The 19,406-nt window shown below is 42.4% G+C and overlaps 1 protein-coding gene across 3 annotated transcripts in view; it reads right to left on the bottom strand.

Annotated features, from left to right (window-relative positions):
* The window catches only part of LOC125414793 (bifunctional heparan sulfate N-deacetylase/N-sulfotransferase 3), a 157,344-nt gene that overhangs the window by 35,451 nt on the left and 102,487 nt on the right, over positions 1–19,406 (bottom strand). For all 3 annotated transcript variants that reach the window (XM_085677752.2, XM_085677753.2, XM_087897606.1), the window contains exons 7-8: positions 2,614–2,796; positions 932–1,028 (exon numbers count right to left, since the gene is read on the bottom strand). In XM_085677752.2, coding sequence (XP_085533878.2) covers positions 932–1,028; positions 2,614–2,796 — 280 coding nt within the window. The remainder of the gene's footprint in view (positions 1–931; positions 1,029–2,613; positions 2,797–19,406) is intronic.

Raw genomic sequence — 19,406 nt, 5'->3', positions numbered from 1 at the left:
TCCTTAGACTTTGAGTAAATAAGGACAAGGGAACACACAAGAGGAGGGATGCCTGCCATTCTCACGCGCACTCTCTGACTATTTGCAAATGCCATTAAAAACAATGACGTGTCCAAGTCTGCTGATCTCGCACAGAATTCAAAGTCATCCTCAGAGACGGGGACAGGGACTGCCACACAAGGCGGTTTTCCTGGCTGTTTGCTATGAAGACAGAATCCCAGGGCCCCCGAGTCATTTATCACGCAGGATGCAGCTCAGATGTTTGGCATTAAAACTTCCACTGGGCTTCACCGGAATCGCCAGTTTCACAGAAACAAGAAGTTTATGGGGGAACAAACTGCATGCCAGTTTAAGAAGGTGTGCAGTCGATTCCTCCTGGGTTTGAATAAACAGCCTGGTAGCGGAAGGTTTTGTTTATGTCTAGTAATTCTGCTTGTCAAAGAGTTTTTTTTTTTTTTGGATCGTAAAAAAGAAGTTATCTCTGCCAGAATGTAAACTGTATCTGAAAAGTCGTGACCTTCCCCCCCCCCCCCCCAGAAAAGATTTCTTATAAAGATCCAGGTTACTTACATATGTCTCTCCCTTGGCATTTGAGCAAATCCTGTCACTCACTTTCAAAACCAAAATTAGTTTTAATTTTAGAAATGTTAACTACACTTCTGGAGTAAGAGCCTTGGGAAAAAAAAAAAAATAAGACGTGCCAGCACACAGAGTGCTGTCTTTCAGATGACATCCATGTCCCGCCCACCCCCAACCTTAAACAGCCTGACAAAGCCTTCGTATGGTACCCAGCTGAACAAGATGGCGTTGGAGTATGCTGGACTGTATGCTGTCGCTTCAGCACCTTACAGGAGGCTCAAGGTCTTGCTGCAACGAGGACTAATTGACTAGCTGTTTTACTTTCTTTGCTAGTAATATTAAAAGTTCTTACCAGTTTTCTGGGGTCCGATTACCAAGAATTTTGGTAAACGATCGCAGGTTTTTTCTTTAGACCAAATGTCTCTGTGGCGTTTGTCATCACAGGGGTTCTGTATGGGAGAGGAATATAGAGATGTTATGTGAGATGTTATGAGTGTGTGTGTGTGTGTGCACGCGCGCGCACCCATTTTTGAGCTAGAGTCTCCGATCTTCATTTTGAGATACCCAAGGAGGCAACATGATAGGCTAGAGGTCTCTTTCAGAAACTGAAAGCTAGGAGGTGGCCTCGGTGAAGCTCTTGATTTCTTTCAGTTCTTCGGTTGAGAGTGAGAGAGTGGGCCAGGGAGAGGTAGATAGGCAAGTGCCCAGTAGATCATGTTTTCCTGCTCCTGGCACTTCTACAGTTAACCCCTCCCCTTCAATACGTGAGCCTGTTGGGAATACACTATTCTTTCTGTTAGTCTACAGCATTTGGTTCTCAACCTGTGGGTCACAACCCCTTTGGCAAACCTCTATATTACACTTTGTAACAGTAGCAAAATTACAGTTAGGACACAATAACATAAATAATTTTATGGCTGGGGTCACCACACATGAGGAACTGAATTAAAGGTCACAGCATGAGGAAGGCTGAGAACCACAGCCTAAAGGGAGATACACTCTCAAGCATTCACTAAAGCGCGCTACTTAAGGTTCCCTTGGACCTTATTATTATTTTGTTCAAAGTAACTGAATCAGTCAATTCCTTCCAGCTACCTTCAAAATTTGGTAAACACACATCTAAAGATGGAACTTTACTGACTGTGATGCTGAAAGTCCCCAATTTTAGCACAAGTGTAAAATGAAGGTGAACTGTTATATTATACAGGTTACCTTTTGACAGACTGTGTATTTGTATCTAGAACATACTTTCTGCTAAGATACAGTATGCACATTAATGTAGGGGTAAAGACTACAGCATTCTTTAGTACTATCTCATGAATGAGCAGGCAAGGTCACTCTTTCCTTCTGGTCAGCTAACACTATAGATCTGTGAAGTTAAACAGACTTGTTTATAGGAAGCAAAGACAAGAGTGATGGATTTCCTTTAGTTACAGCTCTGTACAACAGTTGGCTTTAAACCACTCCCTCATAAGGTATGTGATTCCAGCTTAAAGATTAGGGTGAACCCACTGGGGAAGCTGGATGTGTTTCAACTAGCTAGCACTTGGTGATTTGTCATGGGTAAGAAGAAAGGATGCTTGTGACACCAACAAAAACGAATACAGCCTATCAGCACCGAGCTTCCTCCAGAGAACTGCTAATGTGGACGGGTATCTACAGACTGTGTGTGTGTGTGTGTGTGTGTGTATGTGTGTGTGTGTAAGGCTGACTAGATGGCCAACTGCTAACACACTACTTGTTTATCATTTTCTGTTTCCAACATATGGCAGTCTGAACATTGACTTCTCATTCATGCTTGAAAACATCGCTGCCTACAGAATCCTCCACTCAATAGTCTATACTTTCAGATGGGGAAAGGTTAGCAATAATATAGGCCTACCATTCAGCAGGAAGCAGTTTCTCAGGCCTCAGTGTTTCCCAAATGCACAGTTGTAACTCAGATACTCTGTGTTCTCACATTTGGATAACATCACACAACAACAAACAGTTTGTGGGAATAACTATTTATATCAATTATTGATTGGATTTTACCTGCCAGAGAGGGTCTTTCTGATCAGGAAAGAGCTCAAAATACTTGTGAGCCAGCTGAGCTGGAGGCAGGGTGTGAAGACGCAGGTTGGTCCAGGTCTGCACAAAGTTGGCTAGATTGACAAATGTATATAATCCCAGTCGATCATTTCCATAGTTTGACAAATGGGTCATGAAAATACTGATCTGAAAAAGGTAAATAAACTTTGGCATAAACATGGACTATTTTAACATTAGAGGGCAGTATGATCATACCAACACTAGATTTAGCTTTTTGAATTAAATGGTCTGTATAAGGATTTTCAATCAAGACCTAAGAAAAAGTCACCTTGATATCCAACATGATACACGGAAACGCAGTCCGCACAACATAAGATGAAGCATCAGTATCTTGTACTTCACAGGGCAGAGTCTCCAGGCTTTCACAAATAAAGTTCTGAACGTGATTATTCAGTTGTGTTCTCGCCCCTCTGCCTGAACAGATCTTAGAACTTTTGAAACACTTGGAGGGAGACTTTTAACTAGTGCCCAGCTTGTCAGCGCAGCCACAGCTCTCTTATGAGTGACACCATTTGTATTATTTTCACTCTTAAAACTGAAACCTTAAAAATTATCCTTCTGGCTCTCTCTCTTTCTTTCAAACAATCTTTTCTCATTTTATATACTATCCCAGTTCCCACTTCCTCCCCTCCTCTCCTCTCACTCCCCACCTTCCTCCCACCCATCCCACCCCCATCCATTCCTCAGATAGGGTGAGGCCTCCCATGGGGAGTCAACAGAGTCTGGCACATCACTTTGAGGCAGGACCAAGGCCCTCCCTGCTATATTTAGACTGAGCAAGGTATAGCAAGAACCTAGAAACAACCTAGATAGCCCTCAATTGAAGAATGGATAAAGAAAATGTGGTTTATTTACACAATGGAGTACTACTCAATGATTTTAAAAGAATGACATCTTGAAATTTGCAGGCAAATGGATGGAACTAGAAAAAACCATCCTGAGTGAGGTAACCCAGACCCAGAAAGACAAACACAATATGTACTCACTCATAAGTGGATATTAGATGTAAAGCAAAGGATAACCAGTGTATGACCCCAGAGAAGCTAGGTAACAAGGAGAACCCCAAGACAGACATACATGGATCCCCCAGGAAGGGGAAATAAGCAATTTTCTCTGAGAAAATTGGGAGCATGGGGTGGGGAGTAGAAAGGGAGTGGAAGGGGAGAAAGGGAGGGGGAAGAAGAACATAAGGAAATCAGATGGCTGAGGTGGGGGAAGGACAGAGAGGGAGAGTAAGGAAAGAAATATTTTAATTGAGAGAGCTATTACGGGGCTAGCAAGAAACCTGGCAACAGAGAAATTCCTAGGAATCCACAAGGATGACCCCAGCTAAGACCCTAAGCAATAGTGGAGAGGGTACCTGAACTGGCCTTACCCTGTGATCAGACTGATGACTACCTTAAATGTCATCATAGAACCTTCGTCTAGCAACTGATGGGAGCAGATGCAGAGATCTACAGCTAAGCACTAGGCCAAGTTCCCAAAGTTCAGTTGGAGAGAGGGAGGAACAATAATATGAGCAAAGGGGTCAAGACCATGATGGAGAAACCCACAGAAACATCTGACCTGAGCTAGTGGGAACTCAGACTGACGGCAGGGGAACTTGCACAGGACCAAACTACGCCCTCTGAATAGGGGTGACAATTGTATGGCTGGGGCAGACTGTGGGGCCAGTGGCAGTGGGACAAGGATTTATTCCTAGTGTATGAACTGGTTTTTGGAGCCTATTCTCTTTGGAGGAATACCCTGGTTACTTTTCTTAAAACAGCATCAGGTCTGTGGCAATTCTCCCTCTTGTTGAGTCAGGTCCCACTACATAGCCCAGACTGGCCCCAAACCAACAGTGTGCCTCAGGGTGTTAACATTAGAGTCATGTACTACTGGCCACCTATTATGATTCTGGTTATCCCTTCTATTATAATTCTGGTTGTCCTTACCCTATGCTTTGTGTGTGTGCACAGAGATTCATGTGTACAACTGGAGGTCAGAAGTCAACCTTATGTATTGTTCCTCAGATGCTGTCTGCCCCCCCCCTTCTTTTTTACTTGACTGGAATTTCCCCAATAGGAAAGTTAGTTAGCTAGTGAGCCTTGGGTCTCTATCTTCCCAACATTTGGAGTACAAGCATGTGCTAGGCTTCTTGTACGTGGATCTGGTTATTAAACTCAGGTCTGCATGTAAATACATGGATTAAAGATGTATATTAAACTGAGGTAGTTACTAGTTATAGTTTTTGCTTTATTTTTACAGAAGAGATAGTTACGAGTCATACCTCCCTGAGCAGTGTCTGCATCTTATAGAAAGTGAGGAACACAAATGCTGGAGTACGATGCTGTGATACTGACGCAAGCCTGTTCGCTATTCAGTCACTGAACAACAGTTTGTATGTGATGGTGCAGGGTATCTACCTGTTTACCTTTGCAACTATGGAAAGCAAAATGGCACAATATTGATAAAGTCAGCCTATCCAAAATAAGTTACAAGTTAGTTGTTGATGTTGCTTTGCTGAAAGTGAAGCACATTTGTAAGAAATGAGGCAATATTTATAAAGTATTTAACTTAGCTCCTGTCTTAGTTAAGGTTTTTTTATTTCTGTGAGAAAACACCATGACAAAAAGGAAGTTAGAGACAAAAGGGTTTCTTTCATCTCTTACAACTCTCAGGTCACACCCCATCGCTGAGAGAAGTCAGGGCAGGAGCTCAAGGCAAGAATGAAGCAGAAGGCCTGAGGGATGCTACTAATTTGTCTGCTTCCCTGGCTTTCTTGGCTTGCTTTCCTATATACCCTGGACCACCTTCCCAGAGGTGGCACCACCCACAGTGAACTTGGCTTTCTTTCCCACATCAATCACTGATCAAGAAAATGTTCCACAAAGCTGCCTACAGGCAATCTGATGGTCACATTTTTCCTCAATGGTTCTTCTCTCTAGCTTGTGTTAAGTCGACAGAACCAGAACAATCAAACCAAACCAAACCAAACCAAGCCACCACCAGGAAGGATATTCCGTAAGAGAAAAGCTCCTTAGTCTGTAAGTACAGCACAGCGCCTAGGGTTTCAGCTCCATTTTTGTGTGCCCCCCTAACATAATATAGAGGACAACACAAGCAAAGCGAGGCATGCCGCCTCTTGACCCTTTGAGATTTTGGACTCCAGCCTGGAATTTGTTTTGTGCTCTTAAAGAAATAGAAGGCAAAACGGGGAGAGGGGGATGCAATTCTTCAGGATATAAAACACTTCAATTTCTTTTAAAAGTATTTTTTAATGAATCATAATTTCCTCTCAGATATTGATATTGTGCATCTTTTGCTAAACAAGCTACCTATCCAAATTTTCTTTACAAAAAATTTGTATTTTAGTTACAAGGCATATGCAACAAGCAATAGGATTGGTGAGAGCAAATAGACAAAGAGAATATATTTGTTCAGAAAGTTAGCTGTTGCCCCTGGCTGCCTTTCAGAGGTGGAAGGTAAGCCCTTATTGCTGAAGATACCACTTTCTTCAGACATAGGACTTGGAGAATCCTAACAGGACCAGACCTGAAAGCCTCCTCCCTGAGGATTAGCTTTCATGGTTCATGTGCCATTCAAGCCTCCCAGGGAGTGAAGCAACCGGTAATCCTACCAAGCTATGGTGCTTATGAGCTTCAAAAACTATTAGTATGACACACTAACCCTAAAAGTGCAATAGAGGCACTCATGTCTTACTGGTAACTAGCAACTCTCTAACTGGACTTAAGGAAAACCCAGTAGGGGAGGAATCATGCCCAACACTGGAAATCATCAAACTGCCTCTGTCTAGTGAGGTAATGGATCTTTGAGGAGAACCGACAACCATCACTTTACTAAAGCAGAATAATCTTTAACTGCATTCTAAATATTTACCCTCATACCTACATGAAATTGTAGCTCTCACCCACCCCATCAAAAAAATTTCTCCTTGCAACACATGGAGATTATTACAGAAAACCACAACTGGCAAAAAAAAAAAAAAAAAAGCAGAGAACAAGTGATCATGTGTGCCCAGTTCCAAATGATACAACAAAAGTCTCAGGGATCATTGTGGAAGAGGGAGTAGAGTTTTGTAGGTACCAGAGGTTGTAGAAACCAGAGGAACAGGCTACCTGTTGTAAGACTATGTCTTCTAGAAATGTCAGGGAAGCTATGCCATGTAATCTCAACAATATGGCTACCTACCTAAGACCTAAACAAGGATGATATGCTAACAAATATGTTAACATGGAAGGAGGGAGTCTCATGGTTTCCACCTCTAGACAGAGAACTATAGTCAAAGGAGAAATGGGAAAGGTGGGTGAAATAGTCTTCTCCAGGCAAGAATCCTCTCAACAGGTTATCCAGTACCAATGGTCAGTCTTGAGATCATATGTAAGACCACCAAACGAAGATTTGCTAAAATATTACAGAACATAAAAACATCTGAAATAAAAATGCAAACCAAACAAAAACAAAATTGTTAGTCTCCTTGAGGATTTATTCTTGTTTCCTCTAACTTGACACCACCCATGTTCTCCTGGCACCCTGCTGTGGCATGTTCCTCTCCAGTAACTTCCTTCCTGGCCACTTCTCTGCTTCCTTTGCCGATAAACAAATCTATATGTCTTTAGCTCCGTCCTACACACTGTTTAAGAAAGTAGGTTCTCATACTTTCTGTCTCTGAGCTCTTTAAAGTTTTCAATTCTCAGGACTTCATCTAGAACAAATAACATGAGTTAACAGTAGAGTGACCCTTGGGTTGTCATTACAGTGATAAAGAAACCCAAAGCACAGCCTGTCGCGTAACAAACAATAGCTATTTATAGTATTATAGTCATTGATGCTCCTGCTAGTTTGAAGAAACATCATTTTTCTATTTTATAGCAGGGCTCCAGCAGCATACCAGCTCAGATCTGCCACCCTTTGTCACTTATTTTTCTGCATCCATCTTCTGATCTTTTCTACTAGGCAAGATTCTACTGCCAGCGACTTGGGACTTCACTCATAGCTTCTTTTTAAAAATAACTCACTTTTATTTTTGTGTGTTGGTGTTTTGCCAGCATGTATGTCTATTTGAGAGTATCAGATCTTGGAGCGATACAGAGTTGTGAACTGCCATGTGGATGCTGAGAATTGAACCTAGGTCCTTTGAAAGAGCGGTCTGTCCCTTAATCACTAAACCATCTCTCCAGCCGCCCCCCCCCCCCCATAGCTTCTTAAACCATCTTTTTCACTGACCTACCAGGGAGACTCGGAAGCAGATCTTCCATTGATTTCCCTCCCATCACAGAGATTTCAGGGAAAACACAATGAGAACTACTAACAACATCTCAGTGTATGGTCCCAATCTCTTCCTCCGCTTCTTCTTAAAGTTATCTAATTAACTGCATTGATCTCTGCTCCTCAGGCCTAGAACAAGCACTTTCACTTGCCGAGGCCTCTCTCTGGCAGCCCAGTCCCTTCTTGTATGTGTATCTGATGCATTCACAGGGACTTGAGTGGGTTTGCAGACCTAGGAGCATACGGAGACCAAAGGAGAAGATTAAGTTTTCTTTATAACTCTCCACTGCATTCCTTTGAGGTAGGATCTCTCTTTGGGAACAAAACCTTGCATTCTTTGGCTAGGCTGTTTCTCTGGGTTTTGTTCTTCACCTACTTGTCTCTAGGTGGGAGTCACCACATTGATTCACTAATTTCAAATGACTCCCACCTACATCCTTTCCCTAAATCTCACATGTGAACATCTAAGTATTTACTTAGAAAGTCTTTCATCATTAATTCATTTTTATCTCAATTAATCTTAGCTTTCACAATCCTCTTAGGCTGAGGGTTGACTTTCAGGACACTGTAGTGGGGAGTCACTCTTCTACATTCTCAGCCCAGACCCAGACCCAGACCCAGGTTGATTGGGTGGTTTACCAGCAGATTCCATATAAACATGTCACATGAAGGGTTGTAAGACAATGTCCCCCTTTGTGAGTTTTCCCAGGACCGAGTTTTCTGATCAAGATCTGGCCCTGATGTGCCCATTGTGGAGGGGCGTGGGAAGACAATTATGACACAATCATCAGTCTTCTTTGGCTGAGTGCAACTGAGAGCCCTTCAGTAATGAGGGAGTTTAGTGCTTGGGCAGGATTCTGACTTTGAGGCATTCAGTCACAATCCCTGATGGTGGCTTTGCTCCTTGGCTAAGCACATACACCAGGTGTCTGAACCTGCAGTGTTCTGCACCCTTAAGACTAGGTCTACCTAATCTGATGTGCTCTATGAGAGTCACAGTACATCTCAGGGTAGAGTGGCCACATGGTCACCACACCGTATGCCACAGTCCTACCGCCACACCCGTTGTACTTCAAGAGTCCATCAAACATCTTCCTATCTCACGTTTTCCCTTATCGTCTTCTGCTTCCCATCCTAGGGAACGCATCCCTGCGTTTGTGCATGTAACTTGCTCTTGGTGTATCCACGCAGGCTTCTTTCCACTTCATTGTACCTTGTGCTCTCTTTCACCAACTACTGCAGGATATTGCCTTTAAGTGTTATAGAGTCCTGTCGCTAAATATGATTCATCGAGATCAATGACTATATTATTGCCTTCACTGACCAATTAAGGAAATACTTAAAAACTGAATTGAATAGGCTGCTAGTGTTTGTAGAATAGAGCTGAGGTTTACTCATTAAATGTAGTCTTTCTCCTTTTAATAGTGCTGGAAGGTGCAAGCTACTATGGATAAAAAGTAATCTCCAATCAGTGATGATTTGACTTTTTCTCCTGCTCACTGAAGTTTCTGGTGACTCTCTACTGGGGTTATGCAGGTAAGAGAGTGTCTAGGACACAGCTGGCATATGAGATGCGAATTTTGAGAACTTGACATATCTTCCATAGTTTGTGCTATCCTGTTTCCCGTTGACAACTTCGCATTCACGTTATTGCTCCAATGGCAGCAAACAGATGTGACTTTGCTTTCAAAGGTTTACATTCACCGAGTTCTAATACTTGCCTTGCGCCATACTCATCATTTAATCATCTCAGAGGAAACTCAGTTGCAGAATGATCTGCAGAAAGGCCTTAACATTTTGAATTTGAGATCTGGCAAGCTTTAAAAGAAAGCTGCGAGGGCGAATCAATTGCTCTCAATTAGGGACAGGTTTCAAAGGTACAGGGATGGGGTCAATTCAATTTAAAGCAATTTAGCTTGGCGTGTTTTGTCTTCTTGGCCATTACTTGCTTAGTTTTTCTGATGCTACAGTCAGAACTACAACTTCAGGGCTTTGGTTAGAAGCTAGTGATTGACGAATGAATGTCTCTGCTAGATATCAGAAGTAATGCTGCTGGAACGCATTGTTAATGCTTCAGCTCGGGAACACATGTTTGCATTTCACGCAGTCATTCCATCCCTGACACCAGCGATTTTCAATTAAGTCTGCATTGTGTCCGTGCCCTGTGCTGTTCCGATGTTGTTTCTCATTATTCTGGAAGACCCTACTTCAGCAGTTTAGGGAACAGACACAGTTGGTCTTGTAGTGCCAGACTTTCAGGAAGAGAATAAAGAACACAGTCACTGCAGAAGATGGCTTCAGAAGCGATTAATTAGAAGAAAACCTTTTTTACGCAGACAGGAGCATACCACAAAGGTGTTGCCTGGTCTTGTAATGCAGACATCTTCGTTCTCCTGCAGGACCCATTTTCCATCTTAGTTTTAAAGCACTGCCCCTCCAGCATAATGAAAATGTAGAGAGGAAATTGAAATACATGTTTGAGAATGTGTCTAATTTAACTTCAAACACTTGGTAGATGAAAAAGAAATGGTAAGAAAACGGACCATGTGAAAATCTGAGTTTGGTTCATATATGAATGACCCGAATTTTGGCAGCTACAAGGACTGAACTCACTGGCAGGGGGCCTCAGTTAGCACGCTAGCTCACAGGGCTGGACCATGCCTGGAAGGGGAAACAACACATCAGACTTGTCCATTCATTTGTGAATGAAAAAGGATTACACTTTCAACAGGTGGGACACCCCCTAAGTTTCTACTTCATTTGTTTACTATTCTTTTTTAACGAGCATACAAATAAGACATTTAACCATGAATGCCGCGGTTGGATCCCATTTCCAGTTTCCTGCGGAACCTCCACACTAGTTCTATAGTGGCTGGTTTGTAGTCCCACTAGGTAGCACCTTTTGCCAGTTACCTTGACGATAGCCCTTTCGACTAGGGCGAGAGACTCACAATGTAGGGTTTTACTAGCATTTCCCTGATATCTAAGGATATTCAACATTTTTTCAAGTATCTATTGACCACTAGAATTTCTACTGTTGAAAGCTGTCTATTCATTGGCCTATTTACTGATGGGATGAGTTTAGAATTTGGCTGTTTAATGTATCGAGTTTTTTAATTTTAGACATTAATTCAAATATACGTTGGCAAAGGTTGTCTTCCATCTGGAAGCTGTTCTTTTACTGTTTCCTTTGCTGTGCTCATGATGTTTCTGATTATTTAAAACTTAACATTTTTATTTAATTAATTAAATTTTACAGCCTGATCACAGCCTCTGCTTCCTCCTCTCCTCCCATCCCTTTCTGAACCTCCCCTTTGCTTCCCCTCCTCAATCCATTTCTCCTCCACTCAGAGAGGGAAGGCCTCCCATGGGCATCAGTAAGGCATGGCATATCAAGCTACCTTAAGACCAAGCACCTCCCCCTATATTCAGGCAAGGCAATGCTGCATGGGTAATAGGTTCCCAAGAGCAGCCATAGCACCAGGGATAGCCTCTGCTCCACTGCCAGAATTTCCACAATAAACTACATAATAGAATAAACTACATAATTGTCACATATATGCAGAAGGCCTAGGTCTGTCCCATGTGGGCTCTTTGGTTGTTGGTTCAGACTTTGAGTTTCCATCAGCCAGGGTAGCTGTTTCTGTGGGTTTTTCTGCACTATTCCTGACCCCCTGGCTCCTACAATCCCCCCCTTCCTCTCCTCAGCAGGAGTCTCCGAGCTCAGTTTAATGTTGGCCCTGGGTCTCTGAATCTGCCTCCATAAGGTTCTCTGCTGACACCTGGGGTAGTAACCAATCAGATCGCAGGGGATGGCCAGTTCAGGCTATGCATCTACTGTGTCTTAGTTGGGGCTATCCTTCTAGACTCTGGGGAGTTTCCCTTGCATCAGGCTTCTCCCTGACCCTATGAAGTTCCCCTTTTCAGTAATCTCTCTCAACACTCTCCCCCATTTCCCCCCATTTGATCCCTCAAGTTCCCATGCCCACCCGCACCCACTCCACTCAGGAGATCTATACTTCCCCTTTCCAGGGAGGTCTATGTGTATCCACTTGGACCCTTCTTATTACTTAAACTTAATATTTTTTAATATATATATATATATATTTTCTTATTTTAAGATAGTTCCTTTAATCCAGTGTTTTATGAGGAGTAATGGGAGTTCCAAGTTAGTTCAGAATTTCATTTCTTCATGTAGAGGGCAAATACTCAAACGACAAGGAAGAAGAGAATGAAGAAAATCCACCTGCTAGACATTGATGAAAGAACCCAAGATGTCCCACCTTTATGAGAAAGAATTGGTGTTTGGTTGCCATACCAACTGCGTGTAAGTGTTTCAACTGAAACATGGTATTTTAATCAATGATATTTGGCATAAAAATTTGCCAGGGCCTAACAAGGCAAGACAATCTTAACTGTACGAGTAAGGCATAGAGCTGTGTAAAGATGTAGAAGAAACAAAAATATATAGAAAAGCTTAAGCTTTAAGAGTCAAAACAGCAATGACCACAAACTGCAAAGTCTTCAGGTAAAACAGGCTGTTATTCATCAGCGCTGGGAAAATGACATTGTAGGTGTGGTGGTTGAAAAAGAATGGCCCCTATAGACTCATATATTTGAATGCTTAGTCATCAGGGGAAACACAAATTGAGAAGGATTAGGAGGTGTGGCCTTGTTGGATGGAGTGTGTCACTAGGGGTGGGTTTTTAGGTTTAAAAAACCCAAGCCAGGCCCAGTGCCTGTCTCACCCTGCTGCCCGCGGATCTGAATGTAAAACTGTCAGTTCCTTCTTCAGCACCATGTCTGCCTGTGTGCCACCATGTGCTAATGAACTAACCCTTTGAAATGGTAAGCAAGCCTCAATTAAAGGCTTTTATTTAATGGGTTGCTGTGGTCATGGTGTCTCTTCATATTGATCATTCAATAGAAGAATGATCAAGACAATAAGGGTCTCTAACTCAGGGCAAGAGTTTAATTCAAAGAAGAATCTAAGCAGGATAGCTATCTATTTAAAAATAATTCGTAGTAGGGAATCTACATTTGACTCATATCTTGCTATTTAAATTCTAAATCGCTTAGAAAAAGTTATTTATAAAGAAGCCATTCTATGGGCGGGACGATTCTGTATTACTTACTTCCAATTTCTTAGGAACTACGTAAACCACCTTGTGAAGAGGAATCAGCGGTTACTGTTCTCATGCTAAGGTCATCAGCCCTTCCACACGGCGCAAGCTGCTGAGAAAAGATCCAAGGGGCTCGATAATGCTATGAAACTGAACGGTATATTTGTCCTGATTAAGGTGCAAAAAAATCTGACTTATAGAAAAATCTCAAAAATGTTTTGCTTTGACATTTATTATTATTATTATTATTATTATTATTATTATTATTATTATTATTATTCACAATCAAGTGACCTTAGACACAATTGAAACTGAAAGCGATATGCAGCTTTCAGTAAAGGGTTTCATTAAATATTGATGACTAGGGAATGCTACCTGTTGAAACAGAAAATTTGCCTTATTAATGGAAGTAGGGAAGGAAATAGGGCAGGGGAAGGCAGGAGTCTTCTGTCCCTTCCAGCTCCTTTCGCAGTCTGACATTTTCTTTGTTTTTCCGTTCACTATTATATCACACGTAGGATTTTGGGTTGGGCACAGACCTTCATATGAGCACCTCAGCTGTAACACTGGATGACAATGCTCCCCAGACACACGATGTCTTCAATTCTCATTCTCTGTGAAGCACAGCAACCTGCTGGCTCCTGCATCATCCTTTATCATGGCACAGTACTGGTCACTATGTGGTTTCCCATGAATCAATTCCGCTTGCAAACCTGCATAACAATTTTCCCTACTCTATGTCATGTATGGCATTCTAGAAACATTTTAAGCTAAAGTAAATATATACAGCTATTTTCCCTCTTTAAGCTATAACCACAAGTACAGACATATAAAAATAGGTACATATAATTCTATATTCTGCCTTTTATTTTAATAGTTTTATGATTTCCTGTATATTCATATATATACACCTTCATGTTTCAATGCAGGTTTTCACTAATTATGACAGCATACACTGTCATATATATTGCTTACTGAACCTATGAATCTCTCTCTTAACATATATCGCTACATGATTACTCATGTAATTACTACATGATTACTGAGCTCATTTATCTTTAATTCTGAAGGATGCCAGGATACGAAATCAAACAGAGCAGGAACCTAGAGACAGGAGCTGATACAGAGGATATGGTGGGGAGCGTTTACTGGCATGTTTCTCATGGTTTGCTCAACCTGCATTCTTATAAAACCCAGGAATACCAGCCTAAGGATGACACCACCCACAATGGGCTGGGCTCTCCCATATCAATCATTAATTAAGAAAATATCTCACGGGCTTGCTTATAGTATCATCTTATAGAGGCAATCTCTCAGTAGAGGCTCCCTTCTCTTTAATGGCATGACATGTCAAATTAGCTCCTGCATCACTAATTCTGACATATACTGCTGGGTATGCCATAGACTGGAATTGTAGAATGAGGTTAGGCCAAAGTTTTAATCTCATATGCTAAAAATTGCTAAAAGTTTTAACCCTCTGGTTCACATGGGAACCCAGTGGCCATACCAGCTGGGAATCAGGGAGGGGACCTTTATTCGCTTTCTTGTTCTCCATTACAATTTTCCAGTCTCATTCTCAGCCATGTAGCAGCCTGCTTGCAGAGGCCTGTCTTTCCATTCTTTCTCTATTCCCGGGGACTCTGCCAAGCCTTGGAGTTGGACTCATCGTCCTTCCTTCCTGTGGACCTACTCAGCCCTCCATCCCCTAATGCATACCCATCGTTTCGTCAGTCTCCAGTACCAAGAAACGCTTTTTACCTAGGAATCAAATTGAGCACCCAGACATAAGTTCACACACCTACTGACAGCTGATTTTTGACAAAGAATCCAGAAATACATACTGAAAAAAATAAACAACAGTATCTTCAACAAATGGTGCTGGACAAACTTATGGCTGCATGCAGAAGAATGCAATTAGATCCATGCCTATCAACTCCAGACAGATCAAGGACCTAAATATAATACTGGTTACACTGAACCCGATAGAAAAAGTGGGGGATGGCCTTGAACTTACTGACACAGGAAAGGAGTCTGTGAATGGGACATCAATTGCACGGCCACTAAAAATAATAATAAGTGTGACCTCATGAAACTGAAAAGCTTCTGTATGGCAAAGAACACTATCATTCAGGAAAAAGTGACAGGCTACAGAACTGAAAAGGATTTTTTACCAACTACACCTCCAATAGTAGGCTAACATCCCAAACTAGACTAGAATAGGAGATCAAAGAGGGAGGAAGGGAGGGGAGAGGTTGGCGAGGGAATATGGAGAGGGATAGTTAGCAAGAGGGCCCCTTGGGGCCTCATTGGAAACTGGCTACAGTAGAAACTTTTTTAAATATATACCGAAATGAAAGAACTCTAAATGGAATCATCAAATAACAAGGGAGACAAAAAACCCACCCAGATTTCTCATACCACTGAGTGAAATCTCCAGTGTCAGGAATGGGCCACATCTAATAGGGACCCCAGGAAAACCCCTAAATAACTCAGGCTATTAGCTGCTCTCCACAAACCGAGGGTAAGGCCTTGATGCTGAAGAAACACACATCTCATTGAACACAGAGGTAGAGCTGGTGTCTAACTAGAACTCTAACTCCTATTGACCAGTGTTCATGGTACTGAGCGGTAGCCTGCATGCTACCAAAGAAAGGTAAATACCAACCCAGATACAGACTCTTTGATTTACATTGGTGGCCTGTCTGCATGATATGTTGGTGCAATATTGGCACAAAGGTTGTGGGAGTAACCAACCACTATCCGAATGGATTTAAAGCCCATTGTGTGGTTTGAATAGGAATACCCCCCCCCCCATAGGTTGACATATTTAAATGCTTGGTCATTAGGAAGTGACACTATTTGACAAGGATTAAAAAGTGTAGCCTTGTTGGAGGAAGTGTGCCACTGGAGGTGGGCTTTTGGGTTTCAAATTCTTAAGCCAGGTCCAGGGTCTCTCTCTCTCTCTTCCTGCTTCCTGTGGATTGGGATGCCAAACTCTAAGCTCCTTCTCCAGCAGGATGTCTACCTGAGTGCTCTGTGTGTGTGTGTGTGTGTGTGTGTGCGCGCACGCGCGCGCGTGCACGCATGCGTGTGTGTTTTCATGTGTATGCTTCTCATGTTTTTTTTTCTTTTCTGCTTATATGTGGCTTTTTGCCTGTTTGTTTTCTAAAAAGAAAGAGAAAGGAGGTGTGGAGTTGGATGAATGGGGAAGACCTGGGAGGAGATAAAGGAGGGAAAACTATGGTCAGAATATACTGAATGAAAAAAATTTATTTCCCCCCAAAAGAAAATGTTTGAACTTTCTTTTCTTTTCTCCCTCCCTCTTTACTTTTCTTCCCTCCTTCCCTCCCTTCCTTCTTTCCTTTTCTTGAGATAGGCTACCTTGGACCAGGCTAGCCTTGAATTCACAGAGATCCTCTTATCTTTGCCTTTATAGTTCTAGGATTAAAGGAATAAACCATGTCCACCTTAGTTTGAACCTTCTCGATGACATTTTGCTAGAGTTAATAAAACATAAAGATGCACATTTGTATTTTCTCAAGGCTGAAAAGAATGCATTTATAGCAAGTCTTTCTTTTCTCCAGAGGACATCTAATTCAGTATAGAATTGCTTGTTCTAATAGATGTCAAGTCCTTTTTCTATGCATGCCAGGCTGAGAGAATACTTTGACTATGCCTCTCCCCATGAGAAGGAAGCGACATGCCACACGTTGCGTGTTAGCCATGCCATATGAACAGGTACAGCTTTCGTTTCAGTTCTGTTAAGGGGGGCAGAGAGTTTTTGTCTCTGGTTTCTGAGGGAAAAGAAAATGGGCACATTTTTTTTTTTAATATCTGAGAGAGCCATTTTAATGCTTCTGAGATTGGAGGGAGGAGTAGATAGTGTCTTTCTAAAGAATTTTTCTAAAGAAAGAAACATCAAGGCATAGCAACTTCTGAAGTACAGAAGGTTGTGAATGAAGAGACTACTGGTGATGGATGACCAAGAATCATGAATATGTAATATTAACACGACTGGAGAGACAGAAACAAGTGACTGAGAACAAGAAGAGGCTCAGTTTACTAAATAAGAAAAATGAATGAAAGGAGAAAGAGAGCAAACCAGAATGGTTTTGCAGTTAGAGGACTTCAGTTGGAAGCATCGCAGAAACAGCTACTGCATGAAATAGGCCAAGAGTCTGCCAGAGGAAGTCTTAGTGATGTCTGTGGTGCTAGAAAACAACCAATGGAAGGAAGGACAAACATCATATTGATGACAAGAGTTTGTAGTCAAGAGAGCAAGTGCTGCTGACGCGGAAACAGGGGCTGTGAACAGACGGTGTGAAGGCCTCACAGACTGACGATTGACAGCATTCTGGCTGTGTGTATCTGTTCATCTCATGAGAGCCACGAGGTACTCACTGGCTTTCAGGATAGAAAGCCAGTTCCCTGTAAAAGACGTTGTAAAACGATGTGTCTCATTGGGGAAGTGGGCCACGAGACATCTCAGAAGTATTCTTAAAAGTGCTACTAACAGCCAGATGTGGAGGCTTTAATCCCAGCACAGGCGGCAGAGACAGCTGTTCTCTGTGAATTCAAGACTGGCTTGGTCTATATATGGAGTTCCAGACCAGTCAGGGCTATACAGTAGAATCATGTCTCAACAAACAAACGACCACCCTCACTAAGTGTTACTGATAATTAAGTGAAGGGCACTTGTGTCTGGGTGACTGACCCTAGGGACATTCTTTACATGCTTAGAAGGTCAGTAAGACATAAGGCATTATGGTGAAACTGCCAACCATTTCATGGATGCTCTTGAGGCTTCTTGAGTTGAAAATGGGGGTGGGAGCATTTAAACGCAAACATTGTATCTCACAGGAAGGTGTAACTTGGAAACATGAATGCTTCAGGACCACACTGGACAGCGCTGCTGAGATCTCTGTACCAGGGTAGCCCACCAGCCAGCCATGTGCAACTTCAGATAGCTACTGCCAATGCTAAACAAAACGGCACATCATTTCCTGCATGGTTCATCAGATCTGATTTCTCTTGTACATATAAGTAGGAATCATTTGCGAAATGACAGAGCAGGGTTTCCTGTGCAGACAGATGCTTTTTATATTTATAAGCCGGAGCTTCTCTCTCTCTCTTTTTTTTCCCTCCTTCTGAATGTTCTGGGAAACTGGAAGCTGATAGGATTTTGCATATCAAGTTTAGTGGAACATATGGCAAAGCGCTCACTCTCAGTGTCTCCAAACTTTGCTGGTAACACTTTCCAGCCTGCGCAGGAAGCGAAGCTGTTCCTCTGACGCATTCCCGTTCCCGGGGAGGACCACAGAACACAGCCTAAAGTTAAACCACAGCAACCATGTTTCTACAAAGAGCAGCCTTCGATGTAAACCACAGTGGCACGGAGAGCTTCAGCTGACGCTTCACTTTCAGTTGTAACGTTGCGAGCAAAATATTCCACAGCATCCCGATAACGGAGTTGCTGTGAAGTCCATGTGCCAGCGTCTAGGTAGGCAGAGAAGCCAAATAGTGCATCTGGGATTGAATTTTCTGCGGGGCAGCGGCTTAGAAATCAGCTTGTAAATCTTGGGCTGGATTTTTAGTTTTGTGAAGGCAAATCAAGAGAAACGCACATCCATTGAGAACCGGAAGGGGGTAGCTAGGGAGGTGCCCTTTGCATAAAATAATTGTGTTATGTTCCTCCCATGCTAGGAGTAGAGGATACTGCCTACAAATGTGCCAACCTAGCATTGCCCAGGGCTGTGTGTTTGGGGCAGAACAGCTCTGAGCTGCCACAGTACTTTGCTTTCTCAGTTCTTCGGGCACTTTTTATGTCTTTTCCTTCTGTCAGCTTTCATTTCCCACTGCTGCTGTTGCTGCGATTTTTCACTCATGTACAAATTCTTTTCTAGAATGTACTCTCCCTTCCAGATGAGTAGACCCACTGAGAAATGTGGATGAACTCTGTTTTTAAAAGAGTGAAGGTCACAAGTGGGGACCAGGGTCATTCTGCTGTCTGAGCCCAGTGAAAGTAGAATGTAGGGAGTTTACTATTTGTTTCCCTTTCATGAAGCAATGAAATCGTTTTAAACTTCAGTTTCTTCATTTGTAAAATATCCACCAAGGTCAGATAAGACCTATAACACACACACGCACGCACACACACACACACACACACATACACACACACACACACACACACAGACTAGTAATCACCAACTTCAGCGAGGACTTGTATGACTGCACAGAGCTCATGTTGGATGAATTAGTACTTAGCTTCTCTATTTCCCCTTTTCAAGGTCTGCTATTCCTTGCTTAGTTCTTTGTTCAGGGCTTCAGCTATTGGAGGGA

This window comes from Myodes glareolus, chromosome 17 (assembly GCF_982192425.1).
Source record: "Myodes glareolus chromosome 17, mMyoGla1.1, whole genome shotgun sequence".
Classification (NCBI taxonomy): Eukaryota; Metazoa; Chordata; class Mammalia; order Rodentia; family Cricetidae; genus Myodes; species Myodes glareolus.
The sequence above is the reverse complement of the archived record's forward strand: the minus strand, read 5'-3'. Positions and strand labels throughout refer to the sequence as shown.